Genomic DNA, 21,816 nt, shown 5'->3' with positions numbered 1-21,816 from the left:
GCGTGAGATAACAGCGTTTATTTTCTTCCTTGTCTGTCTTCATATCGGTACAACAAGTATGACAAATATGGCAACCACTACAGCTGTATGGCTTGTTGGTACAGAACACATGAAGCACATTTTGGGAATACAAAAACGTCCTTCATTACACGTTTCGGTAAGTGCCGCAAAGAGAACAGAAACAAAACTTCACGGAAAAAACCCAAGTCAAAGGTCGACTAGAGCGAGCATGCTACTTCAAAGCACTGCCGTAGATTAGTGTCTTACCAAAAATGTAGTGGCTTTGAAAAAAAGATAAAGAGTCCAAGTACCATTCTTGCGGTGTACTGAGCAACATACAGCTGACTGGTTTCAGGTTTGAGCAATTATCCGAATGTCAGAAATGTTAAGAGCCTGTTTCACACTTGGGTGACGTGCGATGCGCCGTGCCGCCATAAACCGTGAACCGGACGTCGGTGCATGTTCTTTTAATCACTCGTCACGTCGTAAGAACGGATCGCGAGCACGGGTAAAACCCAAGGAAGCGGACGCGATCAGAAACGTATTGCCGTGGCGATTTGCGACATGCGCTATGGGCCAGCATTAGCTGTTCATTAAGGGAGCAGCAGTTCCATCCTTTGGCCAACGGACTACGACGTTCGGTTTCACGCGAGCATTCGGCCGCGTTCACAGGTGGCGATGACCAAGCGACTGCCAGGCATTCCTAAAATGTCATCGTCAAGGGCCATCTCCGTCACGTTTTACCCAAGTGTGAGCCAGGCGTAACAAGATCATCGCAGCGTTACAATGCCAGTCACAGAAGCGTCACACCGAGGGGATTTCTTGCCAAGCGACCGTTGACGGACGGCAGCGTTTCAAACCACAACCAGGATGACGTCCTTTTATTCCAAGCCAGAGTTTGAGTTTTTGTTTAGATTCCAGTAAACTAACAAGGAAGCGAGGTTCTGCTGGCCGTCTTTAACTTGATGGGGGTGGGGGATTCTAAACAAATCCTTCACGTCAAAAGCCCTTGCAAGTCCCTGCACTACATCACCTGCGCGGAGGAGCAACGTTGAAAGGTAAAATCTGACCATCTAGCACCGTCAAAGGGTTATAAATGTGTACAGATAGTGTTTTGTTTCGTTCAAGCTCAAAGAGAAAACTTTCCAAATCCTAGCAGCGTTCGGACAAAATTTCAAACCAAAAGAAAATCAATCACGTGGCCAAACACAACAGCCGTCCAATTGCATCGCCCTGGATGCGAGCTTTCCTCCGCGCTTGGAATGTCAACTCTGGCTTAGGCAAAAGTGGCTTCTCCCCTGCTCCCCTAAAACTAAAAAGTCAATTGTACTTACTGCTCTGTGCACGATTACTGCAAGAAAATACAACGGTGTGCATGCAAACTAAAAAGGAAAATACTCGTAGTGTACTCAATGTTTACGTTCGTGACGCTAAGTGTTGCTTCCTTCATTTGCGGGTACGTAACTCTCCGACAGTGTAATCATTTCGCTATGTAGTCTGCACCAAGAATTCATGTCATTCACATTTCTGCGGCATTGATGCGCGGGGAGAAAAGCCTTTTAGAGTAATGGGGGGTGGGGGGGGGGGCATGGCGATACCTCAACTGTTGCCTGCATTATTTATGAGGACTTTTTTTAAGTACATCAGAAGCAAACGGGGACTTACAAGGAGGGGCAGGGCAGTGTAGGGCTTAAGTTGTACGTCAAGGATACTGCACCAAAGACAGACTTGGCTGGATGGGAATTACAATTTAAAAGTCCTCCTGCAACGAAGTTGCCACCTGGGTGAAGCTACGCATGTGGGGGGGGGCAGGGGTTTGTTTGGGAGAAGGGGATTGTGGGTCGGATGGGGGTAGGCGATGGGGGGGGGCGCTGTGAAAATGCCTTAAGGGCTGTGCCCACGAAGAACAAAACCGCGTGAATGCATGGCACACGCCAACACACCCCGACAGATTATTCTAGCAAAGGTTTCTGAGCAACGCTGCATTGCGCGACGCACGCGTTTCTTTCCTCCCTCCCTCTCTCTCTCCATGAACTGAAAAGCTAAGGGTTCAACCACACAAGCCAATCTGTGTAACACCAACAACTGTTGCCATAGCAGCAACTGTTAAGTCATTTTAAATCTATGTTATAAAACACTGCCCTAAATCAGCATTTGCAATCAGTATGATAAGTGTGGTGGGCGTGATAGCTTATGCTCGACTGTCGCTACAAATCATGTTAGATATGCTGTTCTTTGGAGGGTGATCGTTTCAACTACAGAATCAATAACACTAAGTAGGGTGTTGCAGGGAAGGGGGGGGGGGTAGATGAGTTGGGAGGGATGAATTAGGTTAGCAGTTTGTAGGCAAAAAGAGAAATCTATGAAAAACAAGATGTCCCATCTCTAAAGCTATCACTGATCGGAACAAAAAACCTTATTAGCCATGCAAGTAAATTATTAACTACAGTACAGAGTTTCTGAAACCCACAATAGCTTATCAGGGGTCTTACCCACTGGACTTGCCTTTAGAAAGGAGTCGGCTTAGTTTAAAAAAGGATGGAGAGGCAAAACAAATGCCAAATTGTGTGCATAGTTGTACAACTATTCATGCTTTTTTTTTAATTGGACTGCTTTAGAATCTGTGCGGACTATGACCCAGGTGGTTATGAACGGGGCACGAGATGCGAGACACGAGCTGGGGCGCACCTCCTCCTCGCGCCGCCAAGTCATCGCCAAAGTCGACCCATGAAAACGCACTCATCTCTACGCCGGCGAGCGACGCAAGCCAACAGCGCACGGCCTCCCACGAAGGCACCAAGGGATCAAGGCCTGCCTCCTAGGCCACCGCAGACGTCGCTCAGCACGTCGACGCGTCCCCCAAGCTGGGGCGGGGGGGCTGGTGTGCAGCCGTGGGCAACAGGTGGTGACTTGGCTCAACTCGGATCGAGCGTCGCGTTTTAAACCAGTAAATGGAGCGAGGATGGGCGCAGAGGAGAAAACAATAAAATCACTGTTATGCATCAACTCTGGAGACCAAGTTTCTGAATTTATATCCGAAACCGGATCCGGCAGGAAACTACGGGGGCCCTAAAGCGATCGCGGCACCACGAGGGTGCGCTAGGGGGATAGGCGGAGGGTGGGGGGGGGGACGCGGTTGATGCAAACTGCCCGCCAGTGTGTGGAGCAGCAGCTGCTCGGGAACCAAACACGCCGCTACCTGCGACCGCTCGCAAGGGCGTTTTCGTTTCCGAGGGAACGTGATGACGGTTACCACGACGACCAGAAGAGATGAGCAAGGAGGTCCACGTGGCGGGGGTGGGGGAGGGGAGGAAGCGAGCGGAGTGCGGAGGGAGGGAGCGGAGTGCGGGGTCGGCAGAGAGAAAGAACGGTGCCGTGAGGGGGGGGAAGGCAGCGGGGAAAAAGCAGGAATGACGTGCGCGCTTGCGTTATTGTGGTGGTGCTGGTTTGGGGGTCGTGGGCGTCGGGCAGGAGGGCTGGGGTCTCTAGCAATCAGTAGCCGCTTTTTCTCAGGTAATCCCCCATCTCGAACACCTTCTTGTTGATGACGCCGCCGTGGACGCCCTCTTTGGCCTCCACGATCACCAACGCTGCGGGCGATACACAAACGGTGGCGGGGGTTCAGAGGACACCGAGGAGGAGGAATATGGCTCGCCGCTTTAAAACGAGCTGGGCAAGCGGTTCTCGAGACCGCGACAACGTCCCAAAGGCAACGTTTTATGCGGTGGCTGGACGGCTCCGAACGCCGATTTCGGAGACTCTCAGAGCGGGGTTTTAAGCGTCATGAACACAGGTTCTCAATCGTAGTTAGTCAAGAGTCTCGGCCATAGTCACCAATGATTTCTATAAAATCCATAATTCAGGTTTTCACTCACAATGGAAACATTCCAGATCGAAAGAATTCAAACTTTTGGTTTGACTGTCATGTAATAAACATCTCTCCATCGCAGACCGTTTAAGGAGAGTGCAGCGCACCCAGCGTGGACAAGGAGGTCAACGGGAGGTCATCTCAGAAGTAGTTCTGGGGTATCTCATGCCGCAGGCAACATGCATGGTGGTATGGGCTGGTCTGCAAGTGGTCAAAATTAACGAGTTGTCTCATGACAAGACACTGAAGGCACAGTTGGAATAAAACTGAGAAAAATAACAAAAGCAAAAATAATTCTTGCAAAATATCACTTAGCCAAAAGTTATAAACTATAAAATACCATTTTTTATTTTACCAGCTAAGAACCACCGAACTGCGTAGCTCTTTTTTAGCAGCGTCATGGCCACAGTATAGCGCGACAAAGTGGCTTACCACGTGGAAACTTATATTCGTGAAATAATCTAAAACGCACGTCGATTCTAAATGTGGAGAGAAAAAACGGAGGACCCGGGAGAAAAACCCATGCGACCATGGGGAAAACACGCAAACTCCAAATATACAGGCGTCGGGATCGGGATCAAACCCACGTCCTCCTGTATACCTGGCAGTGAACGTCTCGACACCGCGCCACCCCTTGTACAAAGGCGCGCAAGCCCCTTATCTTGCTTTCAAAGGTCACCTGTGGACGCTAATGTAACCGTGCATGCATCTGGTGAATTGGTTCTCACAGGAGGCGTTGTTGGCATGCGTTAGGATTAACGGCTAGGATTCTTTTTTAGATGCCTTCAGAAATCAATAGCCACTGCCCATGGAGCGTCGGCAGACCCGTTCCTTAAAATGTTCTGATAGTTTTAGCGCACGAGTGTGTGGTTCTTTTTATGGGTTTGGCAGCAAGGCAAGTCAAACATGCCACTTCTAAAAACGACGATTTATTTCAGAGGTTGTAGCACTGTACTGCAAATACATTGATTAAAAGCATGCAGAAAAAAATGTACACTTGCTATGCAAGACCCTATGAAACATGACTCCTAGTGGTGGGCAGCAGAGGGCAGTCCAACAAAATACATTGTTGTACAGTACTTCCATGCGCACATTATTTACCACCACTTTTATCAACCCACACTTAAGCATTGTGATGTAGGGTCAAATAACAGCCTACAACCCACAGGGGCATGGGGGAGGCCCACATCCAGCAGTGGGTTGACAAGCTCGCCGTACGTGTTACACAATATTAAAAACTAAACCCGCTCAATAAAACTTACACAGGCCAATTAGGCGAGCGGCACGTTATACAAACATACTAGCCAATTATACCCTCAGACTCAAGACTCGCGGGGTCTGGTGGACCTGTGGGGAGGGGGGTGTCAAGGCAGCAGCAGCAGTCAACTTCTCTGCAAACCAAAAAAAACAAAAGAGTCTCTTTTTTTTCCTGCAAAAAAAAAAAATCCAATTTAAAGCGGATTCTGCCACAAACCACCCCCCCCCCCACCTGCCACACAGCAGCCTTCAGGAAACCGATCGCGCCCATCCCACGGGAGGCGTGATGGACGGTGCGGCGGAGAGAAACCTGCTGTGGGCACTCACTTTGGTTGGACTTTGAGACGGCGATGTTGTAAGTGGGACCACCGGACTGGTTCTTGGTCCGGATGTCCATCGTCCACTCGGTTTCCACAAAGAGGTTATCTCGAATCACCGAGCACTTCTGTCCCGCCAGCGTGATGCCGTTGGTGAAGAGCGAGGAACGGTCCTTGGTCAGCAACATGTCAATTTCGGCCGGCTGCAAGCGACACCACCCCACCAGTGTCAGGATTTAAATGGAACAGGATGAAAACACATGTCATCATTTCCAATTACATTTGGAAGGGAATTCGATCGGAAAGTAAGCGATCATCTCTCACTTGCCATGGTAAACTAAGACTTTTCTGAAGTTCACATTGAAAGGCTTTACGCCGAATTGTATCCCGATTGTTCATCTCGTGGTGTAACCTGCGATAGCACAATCAACGTTGTTCTTTCACAGAGCAAGGCACTGCTCTGTGTGCGAGCAGCCCATCCACGGAAGAGATATCAGAGCAGCTTCGGAGACACTCACGCGGCAATCTTGATACGTGCGCTAGGGGCGCACTTTCCCACACGTGCTGTTGCAGACATGGCGGTCAATGGTTTTTTTTCATTTTTAAAAGCTGGAATTAACCAAATTCAGTCAAGGAAACAAATTAAGTGAGGTTTTTTGCGCAGTCACTGACGACCGGGCTGAGATGATCAACCTTGCCAAGACCGATTGGAACCCAGCATTGTCGTAGCGCTGGCTCAGTGGTGACCCCTCCCCCTCCAAGCCATTGAGCCACCGCTACAACATAAAGCCTTCACAAGGGGCAGGGGGCCACTCTAAAGAGTGAACATGAGAGACAGCAAAAATATCCCCCCCCCCCCCCCCCAACTACAAATAAATTAATTGTTACAAATGAGGGTTAAGATTATATCTTTTCCTGTCCTTATTGTGCAACACGAGGCACACACAACGGTAAATTATCTACAGAATCTTGATTTGATTCAAGTATATTTTGTGCAAGTCTATTTTAATTGAGGAAATAATGACATCCTCGTAAGCACGCAACCAATCACAAAGCAGGTCGTCCTTACTGAACACGTCTTCTCTCTCTCTCGTGATGCACGAAACACATTTCAGGGCCCGGTGGTGGAGGTCTATCATCCACCAACTTGGATGGAAGCGAAGGTGGTGGGGATCACACAGAAGTTAAGCAATCATTCTCAACCAACTAATTAGAGCATGGCAAATGAGGTGCCTGGAGGAGGAAGTCTATCGAGGAGGTTGTTTTAAAATGTGCAGTGTTAAGTTTGCGTGGTTTTTGATGGTTGACATTGGTTACTTCACACACACAAAATGCTCACTAAAAGATGTTCTGCAGGAAGACATCATTACCACCGTTCCACTATATACCTGCAAAAAGAAATATCACGGACTAACAGGGTAAGCGGCTTCAAAGTGTAGAATTAGTCGTGGTAGGACAGCATTGTAGATGTTATCAGGAAGAGGCAGTTGGGAAGGGTGGGGACTGTGTGCAGGGTAGAGGGCAGGTTACAGAGACAGGCATCCGAGTGGCACCCAGAGGTTGGTGACCAAAAGGAAGAACCCAAAGGTCTCCTCTTACAATCTTATCACGATAACGACTAAGTGCAGACCTTGGGGGGTCAGGTATCAAGCTTGTAACTGCTGTGGAATCTAGCAGAAAGAATCCATTTGCGAGGTGTGGTAACAAGAACATCGGCCACAATCACCTCTCGATTCGACGCGACTATAAACACAGTCGGGTTTCTGCGGTGGCGCATTTCACGAGGCGCGTGACGGACGACAATGTCAGGCGTCAGCTGTCGAGGTCAGGCGGCAGGTCAGGTTTGTCGCAGGGCTGACAAAATCATTCTACGTGGGGAGGCCACCGGTACGATGAGTGCGCACCTGCTAAATCGCCGTAGCCGCTGCACGAGAAGCCGGCGGTCGCTCCCTTACGTGGACACCTATAAGAGCATGCCGCGCTACGCTGCGGGCCACGTGGGGTTGACAGCTGTGGGTCCCTGGCCAGGAGGGCTTGCCGAGGTATCGTGTCACGGGAGGATATCGATTTTCAACGAAAGACGATTAGTGCGATATCAGTTTTGCATAACTTCGTAACGGTATCAGTTTATCATATCATATTCATGCTTCGGCTGTACTACCAGGAGATGAAGATTACCAAAAAGTTATTGGATTGAAATTCACCCAACATAGCCCAAAGTCTTTTAATCATTCTAACTGTACAAGCTTGGTGCACATTGCCAGTTACATGATATAAAATAATCTAATAAATTATGAAAATGATGGTTAATAAATTTCAGGCATTAATTACTCAAGGAAACATTTTGCAAAGCACCGATTTAATAGATAATAGCTACATAGAGCTATCATTATCTAAAAACTATTGTCAGATATTTTTTATATGGGAGTCATGATATACATAACAGCAATATTTAGCAAAGCAGTTAATATGATCGTGGACTTCAAATCTCAGATATACATCTCTGTGTGGCCGTATTCGCAGCACATCGACTGCCCAGTGAATACAATTAATCTGAGGCACGTTTGACGATGCATTGATTAAATTAAGATTTTTACAGCAACGTAACAAGCATAATTATAATTTAAACGTATGCAAATCACAAGCAAAATGGTAGGCCAATGTTCTATTACATTAAGGCTCAAAACTCTACAAATTAACCAGAAAAAAATACTATACAAAAATAATGTAATCTTGAATAGAACCACAACTGCCTACCATAATCATGCTGTTGTTCAAGTTATTTTACTACAGTCCGTTTTCACATCCAGACTCCAGTGGACATCTCGTGCAGAAAATTCTGTGGAAGCGGTGGGAGCGTCGCATTCTCGTCGTAGTCCTCAGTTGACCCACGCAACGGACAGGTACGGCCCAACTTCAGGATGAGGGTCTCCCCACGCAGTGCGGATCATGGTGGGGGGGCTCATTGACGAGTGTGGGTTGGTCAAAGTGGAGAGGCGGGGACGCGAGTCCGTAGTACAGCACAAAAGACTTCACTGCATCACTGCAATCTCGTAGCCTACTATAGCAACCTGTTGTGCATTGTGGTCACCCAGAACAAGCACGAGCCAGGCTCGAGTGTGCTCAACATGCAACATCTTAAATGGGATTTGGTGCATTTCTGGTGATTTGGTCATAGGCTATCCACAAATAATGTGACTAAGATGAATTTGTCCCCACTTTAGAGTGAATCATCTTGTTATCCGTGTTAAAATGCACACTTTTTTCAGTCATACCCAGAGCAGTTATGCATAAATAATATAACCAACAATCGCCAGGAAAAACGTCTGACTCATCGTTAGTAACTCGCTCGTCAGGATTAAAAAAAACCTCCCCCCTCTTTCTCTCCCTCGCTCGCTTTCCCCACTCTCCCTCCCCAGCCCAAGGGCATCCTTACACGTGGGCCGCGTCGCTCTTTACCCAGCGATGACCCCTCGGCTCCCAGGCACCAGGAGCACGCGTGGCAGGCGCGGCCATGGCACGGAGGACGAGTGGGTTGGGGTAGGCGACGGGAGAAAGGGATGGAGGTTGGGAGGGCCGGGAGATGAAGCCACAACGCGATGTCGCGCACACACCTCGAGCGTTCAAACTCGCTCCCAGCCCCCCCACCCCAATCTCAGTACACTCGGCACATCTCCACAACCACAGCATTACAAAAGACAAGGAACCCCTCCTAATGGCGATGTTTACACATCGCCCCAGGTATCCATGAGGCCAAGTCGACCTAGGAGAGGCACAGGACCAGTTCAGATAATCGTCACTGGTGTTGGCGCTACAACTACCGCTCCCCACTATAATAACCAACGCCACCCTCCAACAAAGACATCACTACCACGAAGACATCCTCCCCACCACCCCCCATCAGCATCACGAGTTTCTATATACTACACGTGGACGATAGTGCAAACGCCTCGCACATACAAATCGGTGTCGCTGTGTACTGTACAGTGAAAGGTACGACCAGTCGACTAGTGAATGGGGCGGTGTTCAAGATTTCTTTCATTAATGAAATGCACGTGTCGAGAGCCCGTTGTCAAGCCTCAGCTGTGTCATCATACTTCACCCCGCCGGTCAATGCGGGTGACGGCTCAGGGTGCATGTCAGTACAGTACAACTATGGACACTTTCTTTGGACTGCCCATACTTAACCCTCGCAGCGATTAAAATGCATCATAGTACTGTTATACAGCACTCAACCTTGAATGGTTATGGGTGGTAAAATACAAGTGTACGTTTTACCATGTAAAGATACAGCAGTTAAGGGTCATCAGCCTTTTGGCCTTTGGCCCAATGTTTTCAGCAGATAAACTGGATGGCTTTCGACTTGAGTGAGCCTCAGCAGTCGTGTGGCCTGCTGTGTACTCATTTAGACAGTGGTGACAGCTATTTGGCCCATGGCTATGGCTCAGATGCTAAGCAGCGTCACGCCTGGACAGTGCTTCAATGGGTGACCACCATGTCCCACAACACGCTTGCTACTGGCCATGAGAACACGAGTTGAGCAGCAGAGCAGTACTGAAAGATCCCTCGCTGCAGTCTACCCCTATGATGCCGTCTGCCACAACCACGGTGGCGAGGATGTTAACTCCCTCCACTGTGGGTTCGACCCCGACCCCGACGCCTGCTGCTCTATGTTTGGAGTTTGCGTGTCGCTCTCCCCGTGGTCGGGAGGATTTTTCTTCGGGTCCTCCTCCGGGTTTTCCCTCCACATTTAGAATGAACGTCACGCGTTTAGCCGCGATACATTTCCACAAGACACTACACGTCGAGCTATCATGTGTGGCCAGGTCGCTTCTGAACGAGCGACATAGCCAATAGTCAAATAAAAAATAATTTAAAGTTGAAAAAATAGCTGAGAGTTTTAGTTTACAACCAACCCGTACTGACCAGCGCGGTAGAGCACGGCTAAAACCCCCAGGGCACAGGACGGCCTGGCAACATGGGCTATCCCATGCACATAGATACACCATTCTAAGACATCGTATACAATGACATGAATAATAATGCAAGTACAGTGCACGCCTTGTCATCAACCCGCCACAAGTCGTCGCGCATTGTCACAGCGGTGGCAGCAGCACGCCGAGACCGACTGCACCACTGCATTCATGGAGGGTGGCGTGGAGGGGGGTTCACGACGGGCATTGCTACATTCAGCCACGTGTCTTGGTTACATACTGTATATACACTGTATGTACTCTATACATACTGTATATATACTGTATACACGCAGCGTCGAGACGGGTACGGCCGATGTAAACCCCCCGCGTCGGATGACTTGACCATACTTCACCGCGCTGGTCAGAGCGAGTTGAAGCTGGGCAACACAGGGCGCTGGACCGTAGCGGTACGGTACAACAACGTACGATTGTGCTTCACGGCTCTCTGCCGACAACGTAGCCCAGCAGTCGGCTAAAAGGCATCTTTTATGCATGGGGGGGGGGCGTCGCCTGCCTATTGAAGCGCCTTCCAGGCCAAGCCACGCTTTGCATCACAGGATTGGCGCGAGCCGGGCGACTTTAGTCACAGGAATTAGTCGAGTGTCTTTAAGAGTTTTCTTGCAAAATCATCCCCGTGCATTGTTACATTGTTTAAAAACACGTCGTTTTAAAAATAACCCTATCACTAGCAAATTAAAAAAATAACGACAAACGTCTCGTGCGATTAGAAGCTCACAAACCCTACTTACTTAAACACCTCGTGTGTACTGTGCGCGAAGAAGTGTATGGCCATGCGGTTCAGGATACGCTATGTAACCGTACAGTGCATTCCAATCAATCCTGCCATTGTGGCTCTCTTTCAAACGGGGTTTAAAGAAAACCGGGCTCCCCTGGTCAATTCTGCACACTCACGCAGTTCCGTTACAGGCCACACTATCATCATCATCAGCAGCAGCATCATCAGCATCATCATGAGCAACAGCGGACACAGAATAAGCGAGCAAGGCATGTTAAAGTAAAATGTGAATGTGTCATCGACTCGATGGATTAAACGTCTTTGTTGCAATGCACAAGGCGGACAAGCAAGCGGATGCCTGGGCCCCATCCCGGTGGGCTAAATTAAAGACCCTTGCTCGCTCGCTCTTACGATTTAACTATCGATTATGACCAAGTATTACCGATGTAGTAACATGAAGAATACGTTTCAATAAAATAAAAACCACTTTACGTTGTATTATCCTTGAAATGCAAGCGTTGTCAAATGTCCAATGCAGTGTTGTGTAGCCGTACACATCGTATGAATGCATGACATTGTAAAACCACGAGGTGGAAATTAAGAAAACGGAGAGATTAGTGTCGATGAAATATGATATTCAAATATTGGACCAGAGCGAGGCAATTGCAGGTGATAGAGTGAATGGGACGCATGACCAAAATAAAATGTACTGTAAAATTGATAAATTATAGATAACTCAATGGAATTTACAATTGGAAACACACTTCAAAGTCTAAATGCTGTATGGACAAGTAACCATTTCTAGCCATTACAGCATTTAAAATGCGCAGATGGACAACGGAGCTCAAGTAATAAGAGTGCCTAGAAGCACACACACACTTGTTAAAATGAAACGAAGTGAAATAAGCCAAGGATATTATAAAAAGCCAACATCATATCAGAGGTGAAGCTGTTAAACGCCACTACGAGTCTGCACGCCCCGTGCAGTGATCGGCGATGGGAGGTGAAGGATTGGGGGGTGGAGGATGGGAGGGTGGAGGATGTGGAGAATGGGAGGGTGGAGGATGGGGGGGGAGGTGGAGGATGGGGGGAGGTGGAGGATGAGGGAGGGGGGGTCGCAACGTCTTGGACACCCGAGATGGAGGGGAAGAATGAGGCCGAATCGGAGGGAACCAGAGCAAAGGTCCAAGATTGACGTTCGAGATGAGGTGGAAGGGGAATAGTTGATGTGGAAAGTCGAAGAGACGCACATAGGGCGACCCCCCCCTCCAACACACGAACGCAGCTCATTCCTTGCACCGATTGTAATGAGGCGAGGGGGAAGATTCCAAATCGGAAACTGAAAAGGTGGAGCCGAGATGGAAGATGGGATGACGAAAAGAGAAAAAGTTGAACATACAGGACAAATGTGGTAGAGAGGAGATACATAATCAAGGTAAGAATGGATGATTGAGAAGAATCAAAGACTCTTGCTGATGATGCTGGCGAAGTAGGAGATGCCCCTGATGATGATGATGAAGACGAATGGATTAAGATGCTGGTACTGACGACGAGAGGCCGTGACGGTGATGAGATGGAGACGTAGATGATCGATGTTTCTACTGCCACTGCCGACGATCATCACGCTCCAGGCCGTGGTCTCCCCCTCGCACCGTGATCAGGGTGGAGAGGAGGGCGATTTTTCCCGGCTGCCGATGGCGTTAGTGAAGCTACGTTTGCTGATGATTCTACTCCGAATGCTGATCGTCATTAACATAACCACACGACCCCCCCCCCACCACCGTCATCGCACCGAGATGCATGACGAGTAAAAAGAAAGACTTCACTACGGCTAACATCGAGCATCAATCATCATCACGACGCCCACAATCATGGACCCCCCAGTCTCCCCCCGCGTTGTCCGCACCGAGATGCTGGCGAAGGGTCCCGGCGTGGAGGCCCAGACGCTCCGGGTCTGACACCCCACGATGGTCGCGTTTCTGGCACGTCTTGTCGGCCATCAGGTTGTCGATGTAGGGCTGCCACGCCGACATTCTTGTGCCGCCTCGCCCGCCGCCGCCTTCTCGCTCGCTCTGCGGGGCTCAAGGAGCTCGCTACACCAAAATCCCCGATCCGCCGACCTGCCCGATACCCTCAGCGTTACAATGTATCTCTCGCTCTCCCCCCGCCACACGCACCTCGCTCGCTCTCTCGCTCAAACAAGACAATTATTTTCACGAATGAAGCTCTCGCTTTGCCCGCCACCACCACCACCAGCAGCCGCAGCAGCAGCAGCAGCGCGCTCGACTCCGCCGCCGTCAAAGCGAGCAGGGCAAGTCGCCAACACCGGCGGGCGCAGCTTCCCTTAGCGCGTTAACGAGCGGGCGGCTGCGAGTTAAAGGAAGCGAAGCGGCGTCACGAACAGAGTCGCGAACAGAGTCGCTGACGAAGGCGGCGCCGTCCGCAGCGAACACAAAAACCGCGATGGTGCCGCTGGGCCCGAGTCCGCGGCTTTTATGATGACCGGAAGCGGCGCCAGCAAGACGCGCGCCCGTTGGTGGAGAGCGCGCGAAGCGGCTCGGCCAATCGTGGCGGCCTTACTGCCCCCCCCCCCCACCACCGCCTATTTCCGGTCTCTTGTGTCGGCCACGGAAGCCAAGCGGGTCCCAGCCTGGCCAAGCGGGTCCCAGCCTGGCCAAGCGGGTCCCAGCCTGGCCAAGCGGAACCCAGCCTGGCCAAGCGGGACCCAGCCTGGCCAAGCGGGTCTCAGCCTGGCCAAGCGGGTCCCAGCCTGGCCAAGCGGGTCTCAGCCTGGCCAAGCGGGTCTCAGCCTGGCCAAGCGGGTCCCAGCCTGGCCAAGCGGGTCCCAGCCTGGCCAAGCGGGTCCCAGCCTGGCCAAGCGGGTCTCAGCCTGGCCAAGCGGGTCTCAGCCTGGCCAAGCGGGTCCCAGCCTGGCCAAGCGGGTCCCAGCCTGGCCAAGCGGGTCCCAGCCTGGCCAAGCGGGACCCAGCTGGCCAAGCGGGTCTCAGCCTGGCCAAGCGGGTCCCAGCCTGGCCAAGCGGGTCTCAGCCTGGCCACGCGGGTCCCAGCCTGGCCAAGCGGGTCCCAGCCTGGCCAAGCGGGTCCCAGCCTGGCCACGCGGGTCCCAGCCTGGCCAAGCGGGTCTCCAGCCTGGCCAAGCGGGTCCCAGCCTGGCCAAGCGGGTCCTCAGCCTGGCCAAGCGGGTCCCAGCCTGGCCAAGCGGGTACCCAGCCTGGCCACGCGGGTCCCAGCCCTGGCCAAGCGGGTCCCAGCCTGGCCAAGCGGGTCTCAGCCTGGCCACGCGGGTCCCAGCCTGGCCAAGCGGGTCCTCAGCCTGGCCAAGCGGGGTCCCAGCCTGGCCAAGCGGGTCCCAGCCTGGCCAAGCGGGTCCCAGCCTGGCCAAGCGGGTCCCAGCCTGGCCACGCGGGTCTCAGCCTGGCCAAGCGGGTCCCAGCCTGGCCACGCGGGTCCAGCCTGGCCAAGCGGGTCCCAGCCTGGCCAAGCGGGTCCCAGCCTGGCCAAGCGGGTCCCAGCCTGGCCAAGCGGGTCCCAGCCTGGCCACGCGGGTCCCAGCCTGGCCCCAAGCGGGGTCCCAGCCTGGCCACGCGGGTCCCAGCTGGCCAAGCGGGTCCCAGCCTGGCCAAGCGGGTCCCAGCCTGGCCAAGCGGGGTCTCAGCCTGGCCACGCGGGTCCCAGCCTGGCCAAGCGGGGTCACAGCCTGGCAAGCGGGTCCCAGCCTGGCCAAGCGGGTCCCAGCCTGGCCACGCGTGTCTCAGCCTGGCCACGCGGTCTCTCTGTGTGTGGGCCCCGGCCCCGACGGCGCACGTGGAACTTCTTTCGCGCCCTACGTAGGCAGCCGTGCCTGCTAATTGTAGGAGGAGGAAGAACAACTAAAAACGCAGTTCTAAAGAGATGAATTTTCAATGTCGTATAGTGGTGTAGTGTATAGTGTAGTGTATGGCATCGCTTAGTGCGTGTATATCGTGTCATTATCGTGTATAGTAGTATGTTGAACTTCCTTCGCACCATTATGTGCTAATCGGAGGATGTGCGGGGGAAGGATAAACTAAAACAGCAGTTCTAAAGAGACGAGTTTTCAATCTTATATTTAAAAGTGCACAGTTCCCAGTAGCTTCCTAATATCTGTACTGTGCTGTGAAAGTGAGAGAAACAGCATCGAGGTTTCGAGACTGCTGTCATGTCCGCTCGTCCAGTGATCACAAGCGATAAACTAAATTAGTTTGTATTATACCAGGTAAGACCCACTGAGCCATGTAGCTCTTTTTCAGAAGCGACCTTTCCTATCACAAATGATAGCTCAACAAAGTGGCTTATGTGGAAATGTATAGCAGCCATATACTCTTTAATGTAGGAACCCGGGTATAAGTCTAAGCAACAGGTGACTACTTTGTGCTATAGAGTCGATAAATACTGCTATAGAGACAGCATGTACTACTGTAGTGATAGCAGGTACCACCACAGTCGGTATGCACTGCTGTAATCATAGCAGGTACCACCACAGTCGGTATGCACTGCTGTAATCATAGCAGGTACCACCACAGTCGGTATGCACTGCTGTTAGATTTTTCAGAGTAGGTTTGAAATATTATTTTGACCCGGGCAACGCCGGGTACTTCCCGCTAGTGTGTTATATAATTATTCGGTCGGATAGAAACCTGCATGGCTGAATTGCTATTTAATTTATTATTGCAGAAGCTTGGCCGTTTTAGACCTGGTTATTTTATCTGGATGAGGCACTTTTGAATTAATATTTTAAATAAGCGAAGTTCAGTCTGGTCACTACATGAAATGTATACGGCACCGAGTGTTGAAGGCATTAATTAAGCAGGGTTCCGTATAATTCATCATCAGCCATGGTTACTCTACTGCTGGATGACTGCTTCCCCACGCCGCCATCTCACGAGTCTGACTCACAAAGGGCCCATCACGAGCCGATTTAACCGCTCCATCTCAACGAACCTCTTACATTTCATTACATTCTCTGGCTGCCACTTCCATCATCATTATTCTTCTTCAGCACGATTAGTGCCTCAACTCGTGTAGTTTTGTAAAAGTTAAGCAAAATCCACCCTGCTCAGTACTTGGGATGGTTAAAAGTGCAATTGCAGACAGTTGAGGATTCAGTCCGGCTAGTACTTGCTGAGATTGCTGCTTTAAGACTTGGGCCCATGTAATAGTGCACACACAGCCGTGTAGCATCCACCGGCCATCGGTGTAGCAATCAGCGATGGCCACACACAGCCACCATGATATGAAGCCTCCTTCCAGCGAGACGATGGAGAGAGAGAGAGACTGTGTGTGTGTAAGCCGAGGCGAGTGTGGCCGGAAGCAATAAAACAAGATGGGCGGGGGGGGGGTTAGGAAGAAGGTCGTCCTTCATGTGGAGTCGGGCTGGACCCACAGACACCGACAAGGCCCCCCCCCCCCCCGTGTCAACACACGCGGGGGGACACGGCAGAGGTCTCGCGTTACTCGGACGCTGCACTCACCGATGCGAGTTGTGGATAAACAAGAATTAGCCCCGGAACGACCGGGCAAGCCGTCGTTTTAACGTCTTCTGCCCACCGACACCAGGGCGTGCTGAGATGGCCCCTTCCGCAGACCATCTGCTCAGCACGGGAATGTACCGAGTCGATTCTGGGACCGGAGTGGTCCATGATGATAATAAGCAGGGAATACCCCCCCCCCCCCCCCCCCCAGATTGTGGTCTCTCTGTGAAGAACATATATTGACAAATGTGCGAATCCCCTTGAAATGGCGTTCAGCAATGGTGCTCAGCTAAGCAAATATATGAGCCCGGAAAATGTATTTGTATTGGCGGTCGCTATGCATAACATGTACTATAGGCTGCAGAGCCATCGTGTAGGCAGCAATTAAAGGCAGTGCAGCAAAAGATATCGCATTGCAATTCGAATCGCACCACCTCCAATCTGCAATGACCAACGTGGTTTCAGTATGGGTGGTGAGCACATCACCACCCAGCAACTTTGGGGGCTCACATTCAATTACGATCTTAAGCTGTGTAGGAGATTGTTGGGTGCTCGTTGTTGAAGCCTGCGGCGATGCAAACCGCAGGATTGCTTGCACAGCTACGATACAAAACAAAGACGGAAGATTGATCTCGCAACGTTCGCAATGAACTTATTTTTAAGGCGCGAAATTAGAGGCGGACATGAAACTGCCACGCGTTGTAAAATGGTCATCAAGAGGCGTCGGCGGGAAATGATTATCGAGAGCGCGGGACAAAGTTCAAGCTCCGATCTTGTTTATGGTCTCAACGGTGGCTCGAGTCTTGCTGCCTCTGCCGCCTCCTTCCATCGGGGCCTTTCAGCTGAAGCCACGCCACGTGGTGTGGAGCCGTACAGTGCTGCCCCCCGTATCGCCACCACCATCACTCCCGACTGAGTCACTGCCCGCGTGTGTGTTATAGCTCACGGGGGGGGGGGGGGAGACACGCAGGGCAGGGGCGCCGTGGTGGCGAGGAGATGTCAACGCCCTCGCCTGGTACGCAGGAGGTCGTGGGTTCCATCCCGACCCTGAAGCCTGCTGCTGTATATTTGGAGTTTTGCGTCTCTCTCTCTGTGGTGAGATGTTAACTCCCTCGCCTGGTGTACAGGAGGTGGTCGTGGGTTCATCCCGACCCTGAAGCCTGCTGCTGTATATTTTGAGTTTGCGTGTCTCTCCTCCGTGGTCGCGTGGATTATTTTTCTCCGGACCCTTCGGGTTTTCCTCCACATTTAGAAACGCGCGTGTAGAGTATTTGGCTGCTATAAATGTCCCACACGATGATCAGCCACTTCGTTGAGCTATCATTTGTGGCCAGGTCACTTCTGAAAAAGAGCTGTACAGCTTCATTGGCCCTCCACCTGGTAAATAAAGTAAGTTTATAGTTTGTCATCACTGGACGATGTGAAACTTGACGGGAAAGACAGCAGGTCTCCGCATGCCCCGAAGCCTCGATACGACCTCTCTACTCAAAGTCTCGGCCACGGACGCTCAAGACACGCTGCCAATTACAATCTCAGATGCGGGGAGGGAACGCGAAGCTGTCGAGGGTGCAGGCGGTGGGAACTGCCACCAGGGACCCACGTTCATGGGGCCCTGGTCCGAGTTACATCGGATGGGGGAGATGCATTGGACATTCGTCACATTCCGTGTGTTGCATTCAGGGCCCATGCGGACCGCGTGCCACCGCGAACTGGCCAGGATGGTGCTGGGATCAGGTGACCCCCATGACCCCCAGAGGTCGCCAGGTCGGGTGCGACTCTGCCCCGTGGTGGACAGGAAGCACTGAGCTTGTGCCGACTTTGCTTGCCCCACCTTCACCCCACGCACGACCACGCGGTGATGGTCAATCACTCGCACGTGCCACATTCATCCCGCAGTGAATTAAGACGCACAGGAAATTGAATGTTCTAGTAACTGTGCAATATAGCATATGGATGTACCGTATCCCTACACCAAAAACATTACAGGTTAAGCCCGTAATTGTTGCAAAGCGTAGCCAGAGCATTAGTTCGCTATTTCACCCTTGCGTGAGTGAGCAAGGTTCATCAATCTGCCTTCCCCGTTTGGTTGAGGACTCGGCGTGTCATCCTGCCTGGGCTTGACCGGGAAAGTCCAGGAATTGGCACGTGTGCTCAGGAGGTAGGAATTGATTTGTACCGATATCTGGTGGTATTGTATTGAACTTGATTACAGTACACAGTATTGATAACAGACCGAGACCGACTTCCAAATGTCCGGGTTTGGTCTGCAGTGGAAACAATAGCAACACCACTCACCGCTTTCGTGCAAAAGTGGTGAGGCCTGGCCTAATGGACGAGAAAAATCACGTGGACCAAAGAGAAGAACTACATCACAACACGGATTCAGGCGCAAAGAGAAGGGATTTCTACCCCTCCCCAAATAAGTCCCCAATCCCGATGTAAAAGTCACTCTGCATTAATAGGGAGGGAGGTTATCGTCGAAAACAGCTCCCACAACGAAATGGCGGTGCAAGCGAAGTTGCCAAAGAACTCTGGTAACGGATTTTTCTTTTTTCAAATTTCAGTTTGCTTTCGTCCCTATGTGAGCAAATCCAATGTCAGACATGTTGAGGTGTATACATTTAAAAAGAGACTGGTAAGGTTTAATAACCACTGCTAGGTTGTGTACTCAATCTCAAAAGAGAAACCGCCTGGCATGGACGATGCTTTTGTCGGCGTCAGCACACGGACTGCACATTGCAGTGGCCATTCAAAACTTACCACTTTACCCGTTCGTATAAAAATCCAAAAGCCTTCACCTTTTCACAATTTTTTTTAATTATCGTCATTTTTTCTTACTGCAGCCTGCCGGTTTGCGACGTTCACCAGTTTTACTCGAACATGAAAACAAATCCCGTGGCGAGAAACCCAAAGGGCGACAAACAACACGGAGCAGTCTCTGGGACGGTGCAGCAAGCAGAGGGCATTCCGTGCTTGGCCGTGGGAAATAATAACTCGATGGCCAAAATGAGAAGTCTGGGACTGTTTTTGCTGCCTTGCCCAAGCTGATGCAATTTGAATCTAAATACTTTATTTTATTTATGATCTGCCTACCTTTCCTACACTTTGCACTCGAATCGTCTTTCGTAGTTGTTGCGACTTTGACCCACCCCCCACTGGACGTCTGTGAACAGAGCTTCATAGCTTATTGGATTTCTCCAGGATGCGAATCGCGACAGCCTGCGATTCGAAGCGTGGAAAACAGCCAAGTGCAGCACCAACCGCGGGGTGAAAGCTTGTGGTGTTATCAAGTTATCCAGTCGTGGATAACGATAAAGTTATAGGAACCTCTGGATTATGACGTTAAGATTTGAGAACCAGATAGCAACTAGAGGCACACGCACACATACACGTCACGAAATCAGCACAATGCACTAATGAGCGAACCATCTTAAATTTACTGATAACCAATTATGAACAGAATGAAGCATCGACTATGTCAAGTGTTGTGAAAAGCAATCATACGCTTGTAAAAAAGTACCGATTAATAGTAGTACTTTAAAGTCCTCAGCAAGATCCTGGACAGTGTTTTAAATGTCTGCAATTTGGATACCATGTTAACTACCTCGCCTGGTATACAGGAGGTTGTGGGTTTGATCCGACCCTCACCATACCTGCTGTATATTTGGAGCTTGCGCGTCTCTCTACTCGTGGTCGCGGGGATTTTTCTCCGGGTCCTCCGGTTTTCCCCTCATTTAGAAACGTGCGTTCAGAGTTTTTGGCTGCTATATTTCCACGTGATAAGCCACTTCTCGTTGGGCTATCATTCGTGGCCAGGTCGCTTCTGAAAAACTGTGCTTTAGCTCAGTGGGCCTTACTTGGTAAAATATTTAAAAAATAGTTTAACATAGTTAGATTTGAGATATATACAGTATATAAAAAGAACGCGGGTGAGATATTGCAAGGTTTTTTTTTACTTCCAAGACAACGTGTGGAACTTTGTGGCATTTTACAGGTTTTAATGCAGGACTTTATTACACAAGTTTCAATGTTTATTCTTAATTCGACTTTTTGAAAGGGATAAAAGTTCCTTATCAAGTTCTGAAATATAGGGATATCTTATGGTACGTTAGTAGTATCAACTTAAAAGTAATGCATGATTATTAAAATTATATATGCTTTACAACATAAATACCAACATTTAAACTATTACAACAAAACAAACCTACACAGCTGTAAACACATTCCTACAATTTGTTTTGATAAATTGTATGCAAAAAATAACTTAACTTGATTACAGCCACCTACCTACTCTTGAAACTCAGTCGAAATGGAAAGGTGTAAAACAAAAAATGAAGCATCGCAAATTAACTTAACCTTATTCTATAGGTCTTTCGGTAAAGCCACGTAGATAGAAAAATAATACAAATATCACGACCGCAACACGTCTTCAAGACGATTTGTGTTGCGATTGAAACGTCGTGATATTTGTATTATTTTTCTATCTACGTGGCTTTACCGAAAGACACATAGAATGTATTCCTGCAGTCACGAAAGCTTTAAGTCAGAATTTAACTTAACTTTAACTGAATTCATAAATACCTCAAGAATGAAAATATGTGCAGAAATATGCTTAAACACGTTACGCCAAGGTAGACGAGACGGCGAGAGTCGGGGTGGGAGAGACCACACGTAGGCAGTGCGACGGCTCGGGTGCAACGACTCGAGTCCGGTACAGGACTGGCAGCTGTGCAAGGCACCCGTGTGGAGGAGTGGCGGTGAACGCAGCTGTTCGGTGCAGCTTGCGGCCGGTGGACATTGACATCGAGGTCCAGCACCGGCTGTAGCCCGAAAGAGAAATCAATGGCAGGATATCGCTATCACCAAGGGCAGCTCACCATCTACAGTCGGGGAGTGGGTGGGGAGGTGATAAGGGCTAGAATTGACAACTACATTTTGCCCTCGGAAACAATGAAGTGCCGCTTCGCTTGTATGCATGTTTAAAACACATTTTTCTCTCTTTATTCATATGGTCTGCAGCCAGTGGAGCTGTCGTGGGAACCTGTCGTACGGCAATAATGGCTTGGCGCAGCCGTGTGAGGAGAGCGCGAGTGACGCCGCTCCGTCGTACCGGGTGGCAAAAGTGCAACCTTTGAGGGGGGCATTTTAAAAA

The 21,816-nt window shown here is 50.3% G+C and overlaps 1 protein-coding gene across 1 annotated transcript; it reads right to left on the bottom strand.

Moving 5' to 3' along the window:
* Positions 1-3: 3 nt before the first annotated feature.
* On the bottom strand, positions 4-13,657 carry LOC133353993 (profilin-2-like). The gene is given in 4 exon segments (XM_061570554.1): positions 4-3,590; positions 5,453-5,645; positions 13,061-13,132; positions 13,134-13,657. Coding segments are annotated over 4 exon segments (417 nt in total). The 5' UTR covers positions 13,188-13,657; the 3' UTR covers positions 4-3,492.
* Between the last annotated feature and the right edge of the window lie 8,159 nt (positions 13,658-21,816).

The sequence above is a fragment of the Lethenteron reissneri genome, chromosome 45, assembly GCF_015708825.2.
Source record: "Lethenteron reissneri isolate LAM-NWPU_2019-01 chromosome 45, ASM1570882v1, whole genome shotgun sequence".
In the NCBI taxonomy this organism is placed as follows: Eukaryota; Metazoa; Chordata; class Hyperoartia; order Petromyzontiformes; family Petromyzontidae; genus Lethenteron; species Lethenteron reissneri.
Note: the sequence above shows the minus strand (reverse complement) of the source record. Positions and strands in the feature narration are given on the sequence as shown.